The sequence below is a fragment of the Astatotilapia calliptera genome, chromosome 4, assembly GCF_964374335.1.
Source record: "Astatotilapia calliptera chromosome 4, fAstCal68.1, whole genome shotgun sequence".
Lineage (NCBI taxonomy): Eukaryota > Metazoa > Chordata > Actinopteri > Cichliformes > Cichlidae > Astatotilapia > Astatotilapia calliptera.
Window position 1 is genome coordinate 14826486 of NC_137425.1, and position 12938 is coordinate 14839423.

Sequence of the window (12938 nt, forward strand, 5' to 3'; positions counted from 1 at the left end):
GCTCATTTTGAAGAAAATGCCTTCACCATGGACTCAAAGGTTAATAAAATCTATAACTATACAAAATGTGTTGTGTTATAAAAAACAACATTAAATAAAAAGTTCCTCATTCTTTTGTTATGCTTCTATATGGAAACTGTCGCCCGAGGAGCACATGAGTTCCAACTATTTTCAGTTTTCCATGTATTCATGTGAGGTCAACTGGGAGAGGTGCAAGACACAATATTTTGGTAAGTACTGGCACAGAGGTAAGTGAATCTCCAGGTTTGTCAAGCAAAGTGTCAGGCAACGGTAATTTTGGTCAGACACTTGCAAAATCCAACCACAGGATGACATCTGCCGCCAGTACTGCCATCTTGATTTAAAATGACATACATCTGGATGACACTGCCGTAACAGTGGATATTGACAAACAGGACCATAGTTACATGTTATCAACTATGTTAGCAAAACCGGACCGTATTCAAGAGGATAACTGCTGCAACATTAAGTCTTAAAAGTCTTTAAAGTGGAAAAATCAGGCTTCAGAAGAGACGCTAACAAAATACATTGTTGAGTTTGTAATCAGGTAGCGGAGACGACGTCTGGGTTCAACACTTTATTTCAGGTTTTACAGCGGCACTCCATCCTTTTACCTCTCTCTCTACTTTCTTCTTCTCTCCTCTCTCTTGCCCAGGCTCATTAGTGGCACCCCTGGTCTTACAGGGTAACATCAAAGTACTAATTTTCTTCCTTTATTATAGAACCTTGTAAACACAACATCTCCCCCTTTTCTCAAATAATACTCTCTCCCTTGCAGCACAACATGAAACATTCAACAGCCTTTTACTTTTGAGGCAATTAGTAACTTCAGAACAGTTTTATATATATCCTGATAAAAGAACTGTAATGGCAAAGTAAACGTGCCCCGGATCAACGCTGAATCAAAAGGAACAAACATGTGCCTTCTTCTCAGCTCATTAGAAGTCACAGCTGGAATTAAAGATAGGTAATGAAACTCAAATGCACTTTTCATTCACAGTCATTTCTCACATCTGCATATTTCTCCTTTCTTTTTTACCTCTGACCTTTTTCATAATCAAGTCTTTTGTCCATCTTGGTGGTTGTCTGTCCCTCTGCAGGGTGGGACGTGTAGCAGTCTGTGCTGAGCTGATGTTTTCCGCCTCTGTATCAGCTCTTTGCGTGTGTTTTGAGTTCTCTGGGACGAGTGAGAGACGTGCTGCATTCCATCTTCTCCCATCGCTGAGGATGAAAGAACTCTCACCCGTCTGCTGCTGTACCTCCAGCGGGTTGGTGTATTGTGGCTCTCCTTTTCCCACATGGAATGGCTTCCGTACTCTCACTGAAGCACCCATAGTCACTATAGTAGGTTTAGCACCTCTCTTTCTGTCTGTGTAAAGTGCACTTCTTTTCTGTGTCAATGTTACTTTGGATCTGATGTGGTCATATTGCCCAGCATCCTTCGGTGGTGGCAGGATATTGAGTTTAGTCTGCATGGCTCTTCCTCTGAGGAGCTGGAAAGGGGACTCACCGGTTGTAGCATGGGGAGTAGCTCGATTATTTTGAAGCGGTTCTGTAATCACAGTTTTCCATGGTTGCTGAGTAGCTTGTGCTGTCTGTATGGAGTCCTTCAGGACTCTATTAAAGCGCTCCACACATCCATTTGCTTGAGGATGATAGACGCTTGTCCTGATGTGTTTTATGCCCCTTTCAGCGAGAAACTTAGCAAAGGCAGCTGATGTGAACTGTGGACCATTATCAGTTGTAATTTCATAAAGATTTCCTTCACAAGCAAAAATAGAAGTCAGGAATGCAACCACTGTCGCAGTTGAGGCATTTGGTGTGAATGCGACTTCAGGCCACTTACTGAAATAGTCGACTAGTGTGATGGCAAACCTGCAGTCATAGGTTCCTTGTTCAAACGGACCAACAATGTCGACAGCAACATGTTGAAACGGACCCTCTGGGAATTTGATGGGTTGTAACGGTGCAGGCGAAACAGCTGCTGTCTTGTCACATGATTGGCAGGTTGTGCATGTGGACAATATTTAGTGGACCAGCTCATCCATGTTTGGCCATTAATATAGATCTCTCAGGCGTTGTTTGGTTCGGACCATGCCTTGATGTCCTTCATGGGCTAGATGCACTACTTTTTCACCCTGCGATTTGGGAACGATCAGCCGTGTTCCTCTAAATATCAGCGGTGACTCTGCTGCCAGTTCATGTTGGACCAGGAAGTAGGGTTTGACGTCATCTAGTAAGGATTTGCATACTTTCAGCCAGCCCGAAAGAACGATCTGTCTTAGTTTTGTTAATTCAGGACAGTCTTCACATTCTGCTTTGAAGTCAGCCAGTGGAAGCGTTGTTAGCTGAGGAGAAATTTCAGCAATCTCTGTGATTAAGTCCTGTTCAGAGTCTTCACTTGTGTTTGTGGTATGCAGGGGAACACGGGACATACAGTCAGCGATAACATTTTGGCTTTCTGGACGGTACTCTAAGTCATACTGGAAACACATCAGTCTGGCTGACCAACGTGCTATCCTCATGCCAGCTCTGTTCATCCCCTTAGTACTTAACAGGGTGGTGAGGGCCTGGTGATCAGTTCTCAGAGTAAATCTGCGTCCCCATATGTACTTCCTCTATCTTTCGATGGCCCATACGCAGGCGAGGGCTTCTTTTTCAATTGTTGAATAATTCCTCTCGGCTGGGGACAGGGTGCGGGAACCAAAAGCAACAACCCGTTGCTCATTGTTTGAGTTCATCTGGGTCAGAACAGCTCCAAGACCATAATCTGACGCATCAGCGGTGATGAACGTTGGCAGATTTGGGTTGAAGATTGCCAGTGCTGGGCTTTTTAGTAGCATTTCCTTCAGTTTGTTGAAGCTTTCATTTGCTGTATCAGTCCATTGAAGTTCAGCCGTCTGACTTGTCCGAAGTAGCTTATGGAGTGGTTCAACCACAGTTGTATAGTTTGGTAGGAATTTGCTGAACCACAAAGTCAAGCCTAAGAAGGAACAAAGAGCAGCCATGTCTTTTGGTGCAGGAGCTTTGGCGATGGCCGTCAGGTGGTCTGGGCTGGGGCTTAGGCCATCCTTGGAAATGACGTGTCCCAAGAACAGAATAGATGTCTTTCCAAATGAACTTTTGTTGAAGTTGATCTGCAGACCGACATCCTTCAGGCGTTGGCCCAGATAGCAAGGAAACATTGAAACAATGTTGAGTCAATATCAGGCTGTGTCATTGAATCAACGTTGAAGTGTGACGTTGACCTAACGTCACTCTTGCACCCTTTTTTAACGTTGAAACAACGTCAGGTTTTGATGTTGAATCAATGTTGAAACCTGACGTTGATTCAACGTTATATTTTCTAATACTGCTGACATTGAAACAATGTCAGATTCTGATATTGAAACACTGTTGAGCTATGGTGTTGATTTTCCACGTCTTTCGCACAGTTGCTTTTTATTAAAACAACAGTTAAATCATGACTGGAAATCTACCTTTCTTTATAGGTATTTTAACCAATACTAAACTACTGCATGTTTCCATCAATACTTCAACCACCTAAACACATAATTGTACTTATTCCTTAAATTGGACACCCTTTATAAAAAAAACCCAAATGTCTCACAATATATCATGTCAATATTAATATCCTAAAATAAGAAAGCATTGCATGTGATGTAAGAGAGAAAAAAAATAAACAAAAAAAGGTCAATAGGCATGTTTCGTTTGCTAAATACTTTATTAAAAGACAGTTTCCTATTTACGTTTATATGATTCACAGAAGTTTGTAATTTTTTTGCATGATGTGCGTCCTGCACCCACCCAAACGATCTGGGGCGTATCGGAGCCATTTCTGCACTGCTTGTGCAAAGACAAACTCGGACATAGAGTTTGCCCCTAACTGCTGCGTCAGGCTCCAATCAAGGCAAAGCGTCTCACCTATAGACACATTTTAAGAGATGGAATTAGCGTGTCTCATGTCTTAAATGTGTAGGCAAGTGCTTGTGTGTTTAATCAACAGGCCGTTGTTATGTATTTAAATCACATCTGACAGCTATTACAATTTATAGTTACAAAGTGTACATAACCTTTATATACTTACCATTGCCTTATTTGCCTCTTGTGATTGAAGAGCTGGCTCTGCATTGTTTAGCTCCTCAATGTTGTGCAAGGGCAAATCCAGAGGCAGTACCCCAGCATCTACCGATTCATTGCGGATGGCTCTGACCTCCTCACGGAGTTCATTAACAGCTCTCGTCAGATCTGACAGAAAAAGAAATTTTTTTTTTAAGTATTTAAGAATACAGACAACTTGTCAAATGTTTCCTTGTGTCACACACAGATATGTACAAAGACACTAGACAGTATTTTATTACCTGGTATTTTCACTCGAGGGGCCTGGGGAAACCATTTTTTGGTGGGCTGCTCATCCTCTGAGTCACTATATGTGTACAGGGGATTTGGTCTAAAGAAAAAAAGTTGAAAGCGGTCATAAGTAATTACAAATGTGCTTTTGGAATATTTTTTCCTAAAGTTACAGTTTGATTTATAACAACACACACAGGAAACAGATGTGCAAGAACGTACAGTATACAAGGAATTTTTGAAGTGCACAAGTGTACACGGCTTTGCATTTATAAAAAGTTTACAAGCTTCCACTTTTTGGACTATATTATGTGGTGATATTGCAGTATGCAAGCACCACAGATATGTATAAAAGACAAGATCATAAATTCTTAGCAATCAAAGATATGTTTGTGAAATAAAAAAAAGTTTTACTTGTGCTTTCTTTTATGACTGGTCTGAGTTTCAGCTTCGGACTGAAGGTCAGACATATCACAGTGTTCACTTAGATATTTCTGAAGACTGCGTTCTGCTTCGTGAAATGTGTCTGGAAGTACAAACACAATGTATGGCCAGACATAAATTAGGACACGAAAAACTTGTTATTGTTACATTTATACAACACCAATCCAGATGATACCCACCATGGCTTATCAGAAGTCGGACTGGTGCATAGGTGAGCCATGTTGCACCAGGATGAACTCTCCTCTTTACTGTGTCGTGGATCCTGAATGTGTCTCACGGAGGATATGGAGGCCATGACAATTTCTCCCCATTTATCCATGATCTAGGGACTATTTCTGTACCACCAGTGCTAAACTGCACAATGCACCAGTCTTTCATTTTTATCTTTTTTTTAATTTGGAGTCCTTTTTTGCCCTGTCTAGGATAAACAGGAAACAGATAATTACAATATATTTCATAGTCACTACAAAACTTGATCTATTGATTGAACTAAATAATAAATAATAGCTTAAAATGTATATAGGCAACAATTACAAGCAAACCCGTATATGTAAGCATTTAAACACTGAAGATAATAAAATTAACAGTATTTTGTCTAAGTCTGCCATTGTAGGAATTCATGGCACCGAGACAAAAACATGGCGCACAGTGTGGCGTCAAAATAGGCGCACACCTTTGACACTGGGTTTTCTCCGTCTTCCTCGTCCACACGTAAATGCTAAACGCAGTTTACGTGTGGACAAAAGGTGCAAACGCAAGTTAGGTGAGCGTGCAGCGTAAAGTTAGGTGAGCGTGCAACATAAAGTTTGAATTGAGTGCGAATCGAAGCGGGTGCTCACCAATCATTAAAAGTAACAAAGTCATTGAACACATTTATACAGTTACCTTTACGTTTATCAATCATATATCACAGATTTACAGTTTTTTTGTAGTACTACGCTAAAAAGCAACTACAGAGCGAAAGTCTGGGTCAAGCGCCGAGGCGACGGCAAGAACAAAGGAACCCTCGAAGCGTTAAAGCTAGCTTTGTAAGGGAATATAACGGAAAAGTATGAAACGAAAATGTTTTCTTTGTTGATAGACTTTGTTTGCAGTGCAATTTATTTGTTGCCGGATTGTAAGATGAAAGTAGACACAATTTCGGGCTCCCACATTTTATCCGAAACTTTACATTAACAAGTTTTTTTTTTTTTGTTTTACTGTTATTCAAATGCAACCGTGGAAATAACTAATAGAACAAAAGTCATTCATTCTTACCTTATACTAATCGTGGTGCAGGCCAGTGCAGTGCATGAACTGATGCCTTCTCCGGTCAATTCCGCTGAGAGTAAATCTAATGTCCCGCTCTACAAGCTCTACAACCAAGACAATGGTTACCTGGAGGGATGTACCAATGTGATAGGGGTGCTGCGGAATAGTCCAAGTGGTAGCAGCTTTAATTTCCCGCTCAACCATAAATCGATGGTTTTTCAACGTGATTGTTGTCACCTTGTCAACTATAAATAGATCAACAATCAACGATGACAGAACAACAGTGAATCAATGTTATTTCAATGTCAGTGTAAGGTTTCATCAGTATTTCAATGTTGTTTCAACATTGGTTTTGTGTTGACATTTCAATCCTGACGATTCTGATGGTTCAGATGGAAAATCAACATCTGTTCAATGTCTCCTTGCTATCTGGGGGATGACAGCCTGTAATCATTCATCATGCTCTTCTCTGGAATGTCCATACACTATTATGTCATCCAAGTAGTTCTGTACTCCTGTCTGGTCTCTTAGGACTGTTTGCATCATCTTTTGGAAGGCAGAAGGGGCTGAAGCAAGTCCAAATGGGACTCGGGTAAATTGGAAGAGTCCTTCATGGGTTATGAATGCTGTGAGGCTTTGGCTATCAGGGTGAAGAGGCAGTTGATGATAAGCTGAACTTAAATCAATCTGGCTATAATGTGTAGCCCCAGCCAGCTGTGTGAACAAATCCTCCATGTGAGGAAGAGGGTAACAGTCCATGATCACACTCTTGTTAGGTTCACGCAGATCCACACAAAGTCTTAAGCCTCCCTTACTTTTTCTTGCAACCACTAGAGGACTCACCCATTCAGCTGCATCCACTGGTTCGATGATGTCTGCTTGGAGTAGACGTTTAAATTCAGCTGACACCTCCTCACGTATGCTGAGTGGTAGATGCCGCAGTTTTTGACAAACCGGCTGTACTGTCTTGTTCACTTGAACTTTGTGGATGAACCCTTTAACAGCTCCGAGGTGATGGGAAGAAGAACAATCAATGTTATTCACCATGCATGTTTGTTTACTGGCTGGTGATCCTCTTGCAGGATCCTCTCCTTTGTTGATGACTTTTCCAGCAATGATATCAATGTTAAGTGCTTTAATTAAGTTCAACCCCAGCAAAGGTGATCCATCATTAACTATGAAGAATGATCCTGGCACTGTTCTGTTATTGTTTGCAACCCTCACTGAAGCCTGTAGGCAGCCAATGACAGGCACGTCACCTTTTGCATAAGTGACAAGCTTAACTTTCAGTTCAGTCAAAGCACAGGGTGGAAAATGTTATTAGTAGATGGCTTCTGGAAGGATAGATACTGAAGCTCCTGTATCCACAATTAACTCCAGAACCTGAGAGTTTCCCTGTGGTGTTTCAATGTTCATTTTGCATGTAATCTTATCACATGCTGCAGTCATCAGTTTGTGATCATCAACACATAAGACTGTAAACTCGGGAACAACTACTTCCCTGACCACTACTACAGCTGATTTACAAACTCTGGCGAAGTGCCCTTTTTTGTTGCATTCATCACATTTTACTTTTGCTGCTGGACAGTTTTTATCATTAGCCAGGTGTTTCTCAGATCCACATCTGAAACAATGACGCTGTTACTCTTTATCATTTGCCTTTTTGTGCCATTCTTTAGATGTAGGTCTACGGGCTTGAGCTGGTCGCGCTCCTCTTTTTCCCTGAAGACGTGCGTCCTTCACCTCCACAGCTTGTACTGCAGCAGTCTGGGCTGTGGGCGCAGTAGAGAGGAGTGTAGCATTCCTTACCGCAGCCTCCACCTGACACGTAATAGTAACTGCCTTGTCCAATGTAAGGTCCTCCTCCAGCAGCAATTTATCTTTAACCCTCTCAAGGCAGACGTTGCCGATTTGAGACAGTTAAAAACTAACAACCTGATTACCCCACATACATATTTTATCAGTTTTTTTTACTCAGAAGTACCACTGCAGGACTTGGTTGTGCATTAGCAACAAAAAACTTAATTTGAGCCTGAGAGGGTTAACAACACTGAGATTAGCATTAGCAACAAGTTGATCCCGAATCATTTCACCCTCCATTACTCCAAAACCACAATGGCACAGCTAGCGCTCTGAGGGCGGCAACATACTGGGTTACAGTTTCATCAGCCCGCTGAACTCGCTGTCTGAATGTGTGCCTGCATGCCACTACATTCACTTTAGGGACAAAATGGTTTTCAAGCGCCGTCATGGCTTCAGCAAACGTTGTACCTTGATTCAGCAGTGTGTAGAACAGTCGTTGTCCCTCTGATCCCATGTTTCTCCGGCCATGTTTCTCCCGTGGCATCTATCGCTAGCATGTAGTTCTCAAAGAATTTGCACCACGTCATAAACGGTATCGGCGGCTCACCTGCACGTTGCAAAAAGGGCGGTGGGCTCGGTACTGAAGCGCTCATCCTCGTCGCCAATTTGTTGAGTTTGTAATCAGGTAGACGACGTCTGAGTTCAACACTTTATTTCAGGCTTTACAGCGGCACTCCATCTTTTTACCTCTCTCTCTACTTTCTTCTTCTCTCCCCTCTCTTGCCCAGCCTCATTAGTGGCACCCCTGGTCTGACAGGGTAACAGCAAAGTACTAATTTGCTTCCTTTATTATAGAACCTTGTAAACACAACATACATGAAATAGCTGAGATTGCAATGCCAAAGGTCTATGCCAGGTCTGGGCAACTCGAGGCCTCAAGTGCTGGTGTCCTGCAGGCATTTAGATTTGTCTTTGATCCATCACAGCTGATTTAAATGGCTAAATGACCTCCTCAACATGACTTGAAGTTCTCCAGAGGCCTGGTAATGAACTAATCATTTGATTCAGGTCTGTTGACACAGAGTGATATCTAAAACCTGCAGGACACTCGCACTTGAGGCCTGGAGTTGCCTACCTGGTCTATGCGTTTAAAGACAAAAGTTAAAAAGTGTCATCAAAGAACTAAAAGCTGTTGATATCAAATCAGTGTGCATCTTTGCCTGAGTCAATCAATGAAGTGCCAAAACACATATTGCGTTAAATACAAGAGGGTAAAAAGTCAGCTAAGTACTCTGAGGAGCAGTTTTCCACCACACTGCACTTTTGCCACCATACCCCAAAGGCATATGAGTATGGGAATGAGAATTTTAATAAAGCGCTCCCACCCAGTCACACCATCTGCAATTGGTACAGTAGTGTCTCATTTGATCCTAGCTTTACTGTAGCATCTTTTAAAGAACTACAAAGTCATGTATAGGCAAACAGAGAACAAGGAAAGGAAAAGGTGTGTGCTCTAATGATGGATGAAATTTACATCCACAAGATGACAGGGAACCAGTAGATATATGCACTGGTGAAATTGACGCTCTCGCCATCCAGGCCTTGCTCCTCATGGACCTAAAAAGTGCATGTGATCCTGGATACATGCCATATGCTAAAGCTTCTTCGTAATGCCTTTGCATCTTCTATGGAATTTGAGACAGAAGATGGGAGGAACACGAGGTGAAAAAACTTAACCGTCAGGGGCAAGTCTGTACTGGTACAGATTGTAAAACATCTTTTATAACACATCCTTTGCGTGAAGTCATTTTGTTGATAATCATTCTTTCTCAGTGCATTGTCCACCAAGGTTTAAACATTTTTATTATAATTATTTATAATTCTAACATCATCTGTCACATATTAATAAAAGTAGCAGTCTTCCAGTATAACCTGCTTTCGACGTATAAAGATGTTTGTTTACAAACTGGCATGCTGTTAACTGTCAGGGTCCAGTAATTACTGTACCAGTACGGTACCAGTATACATTGTAGTCATTCTTTCTCAACTCAGTGTCTGCAAAGCTTTAAACGCTTTTTTAAAAACAGATAATTAATCACAATTCTAACATAATTTTAGTCACATGTTCATAAAAGTAGTAGTCTTCAGACACACCCTGATTTTAATGTATTTAAAGTCCTCATAGCGTGTTTGTTTTTTTTTTCTTCCTTCTACGAGCTGGTACAGAAACACCGCAGAGAAGAGGGTGAGGCTCTCTGAGAAACTGAAGTAGCAACAGCGTGACACAACATGCCCTGACCTGTTAACTGGAGTTTTTACTCTTTAATGCAAATCTTTCACCACTAAAACTTTAGGCAGCGCTGCTAATCATATGATGGTCCTTGAGTTAGCTTTGGAAATTCACATGACACAGAGGCCTCTGGACAGGAAAAAGTATTAAGACAACCATGGAAGTATGTGTTTTAGATTAATGCTGTTGAGAACCAGTGATCAGTGGTGTATTTGGACTTCTTTTGGACTTCTTTAGGGTTGGTGAATCTCCCGCACAACTATGAAGATGCAGCAGAAGCTCCAACAGTTGATTCTGTTCATCTGGACATAATGTTTTGTGGAAGAAACGTTTCTTCACTCATCCAAGTGACTTCTGCAGTCTCAGCTGACTGCAGGTTCACCCAATCTTATAAACAGTACATTTGCATAATGACTGAAACCAGCCGACTGAAAGAACAATGGGCTGGGAGGTGGAGACTCTGTTGTCCTGCTGGGAGACTTCAATGCTCATGTGGGTAACAACAGCGAGTCCTGGAGGGGCGTGATTGGGAGGAACGGCCTCCCTGATCTGAACCCGAGCGGTGTTTTGTTATTGGACTTCTATGCAAATCACAGTTTGGCCATAACGAACACCCTGTTCGAATATAAGAGTGTCCATAAGTGCACGTGGCACCAGGACGCTCTAGGCCGCAGGTCGATGATCGATTTTGTAATCGTATCACCAGACCTGCGACCATATGTTCTGGACACTCGGGTAAAGAGAGGGGCTGAGCTGTCAACTGATCACCACCTGGCGGTGAGTTGGATCAGGTGGCGGGGGAGGATGCTGGACAGACCTGGTGCACCTAAACGCGTAGTGAGGGTGTGCTGGGAACGTCTAGCAGAGGCCCCAGTCCGCGAGATCTTCAACACACACCTCCGGCAGAGCTTCAACAGCATTCTGAGGGAGACTGGGGACATTGAGTCCGAATGGACCATGTTTAGCGTCTCCATTGCCGAAGCTGCTGCATTGAGCTGGGGCCGCAAGGTGGTTGGTGCTTGCCGTGGTGGTAATCCCCGAACCAAATGGTGGACACCAGAGGTGAGGGGAGCCACCAGGCTGAAGAAGGAGTCCTATCGGGCTTGGTTAGCCTGTGGGACTCCAGAGACAGCTGACAGGTATCGACAGGCCAAGCGGAATGCGGCTTGGAGACCGGAGGGTGTGTTCCAACTACAGGGGGATCACACTCCTCAGCCTCTCTTGGAAAGTCTATGCCAGGGTGCTGGAAAGGAGAGTTCGTCCGCTAGTCGAACCTCAGAGACAGGAGGAACAATGCGGTTTTTGTCCTGGTCGCGGAACACTGGACCAGCTCTTTATCCTCTCAAGGATACTTGAGGGTGCATGGGAGTTTGTCCAACCAGTCTACATGTGTTTTGTGGACTTGGAGAAGGCATTCGACCGTGTCCCTCGGGGTGGGAGGTGCTGCGGGAGTATGGGGTGTCTGGCCCATTGCTACGGGCCATTTGATCCCTATACAACCGTTGCAAGAGCTTGGTTCGCATTGCCGGCAATAAGTTGGACTCGTTCCCAGTGGGTGATGTGCTCCGCCAGGGCTGCCCTTTGTCACCGATTCTGTTGATAATTTTTATGGACAGGATTTCTAGGCGTAGCCAAGTGGCAGGGGGCTTTCACTTCGGTGGCCTCAGAATCTCAGCCTCAGAATCTCACCTCTGCTTTTCGCGGATGATGTGGTTCTGTTGGCTTCATCGGGTGAAGGCCTCCAGCTCGCACTGGAACGGTTCGCAGCCGAGTGTGAAGCAGCGGGAATGAAGATCAGCACCTCCAAATCTGAGGCCATGGTTCTCAGCCGGAAAAGGCTGGAGTGCCCACTCCGGGTCGGGGATGAGTTCCTGCCCCAAGTGGAGGAGTTCAAGTATCTCGGGGTCTTGTTCGCGAGTGATGGGAGAAGGGAGCCGGAGATTGACAGACGGATTGGGGCTGCAGCTGCAGTAATGCAGACGCTGCACCGGTCTGTCGTGGTGAAGAGGGAGCTGAGTGTAAAAGCGAAGCTCTCAATTTACCGGTCGATCTACGTCCCTACCCTCACCTATAGCCACGAGCTGTGGGTAGTGACCGAAAGAACGAGATCACGGATACAAGCGGCAGAAATGAGCTTCCTCCGAAGGGTGGCTGGCCTCTCCCTTAGAGATAGGGTGAGAAGTTCGGCCATCCGGGAGGGGCTCAGAGTAGAGCCGCTGCTCCTCCACATCGAAAGGAGCCAGCTGAGGTGGTTCGGGCATCTGACAAGGATGCCTCCTGGGCGCCTCCGGGGTGAGGTGTTCCGGGCATGTCCCACTGGGAGGAGGCCCCGGGGCAGTCCCAGGACACGCTGGAGAGATTATATCTCTCGGCTGGCCTGGGAACGCCTTGGTGTTCCCCCGGATAAGCTGGAGGAGGTGGCTGGGGAGAGGGAGGTCTGGGCTTCTCTGCTTAGGCTGCTGCCCCCGCGACCCGGCCCCGGAAAAAGCGGATGAAGATGGATGGAAGATGGATGGCGTCTCAACTGCTCCAATACTCCTGACACATACGGGATCACTACAGGTTTTTGCTTAGGCAGCGGTTGTCCTTCTCTCCTGGATCGGCTGGAGCTTTCTTTTGGCGCCTTCCCAGCTTTGACAAAAGTCCAGCTGGAATAACCACATTTACTCAGGGCTTTCTTGATGTGGTGTTCTTCTTCTTCCCTGGCCGCTGTGTCTGTGGGGATGGTGTTCGCTCTGTGTTGTAGCGTCCTAATGACACCCAGTTTATGCTCCAGTGG

At 44.2% G+C, this 12938-nt stretch overlaps 1 protein-coding gene across 1 annotated transcript; it reads right to left on the reverse strand.

Moving 5' to 3' along the window:
- Positions 1 to 3726: 3726 nt before the first annotated feature.
- Positions 3727 to 6502, reverse strand: LOC145428266 (uncharacterized). Its single transcript, XM_080300308.1, has 5 exons — positions 6073 to 6502; positions 4786 to 5233; positions 4383 to 4471; positions 4109 to 4269; positions 3727 to 3945 (listed from the first exon to the last, which is right to left on the reverse strand). The coding sequence occupies exons 2-5, from the start codon at positions 4839 to 4841 to the stop codon at positions 3916 to 3918; spliced, it is 336 nt and encodes a 111-aa protein (XP_080156434.1). The 5' UTR covers positions 4842 to 5233; positions 6073 to 6502; the 3' UTR covers positions 3727 to 3915.
- Positions 6503 to 12938: the final 6436 nt, after the last annotated feature.

Bases quoted from the DNA above. Each gene is read 5' to 3' on its own strand.
- LOC145428266 (XM_080300308.1), bottom strand. From the start codon at position 4,841: ATGTCTGACCTTCAGTCCGAAGCTGAAACTCAGACCAGTCATAAAAGA. The intron at 4,472-4,785 runs GTAAAACTTTTT...TTTTTTCTTTAG, and splicing joins AGTCATAAAAGAAAGCACAA to ACCAAATCCCCTGTACACAT. The intron at 3,946-4,108 runs GTAAGTATATAA...ATGTGTCTATAG, and splicing joins AAGAGGCAAATAAGGCAATG to GTGAGACGCTTTGCCTTGAT.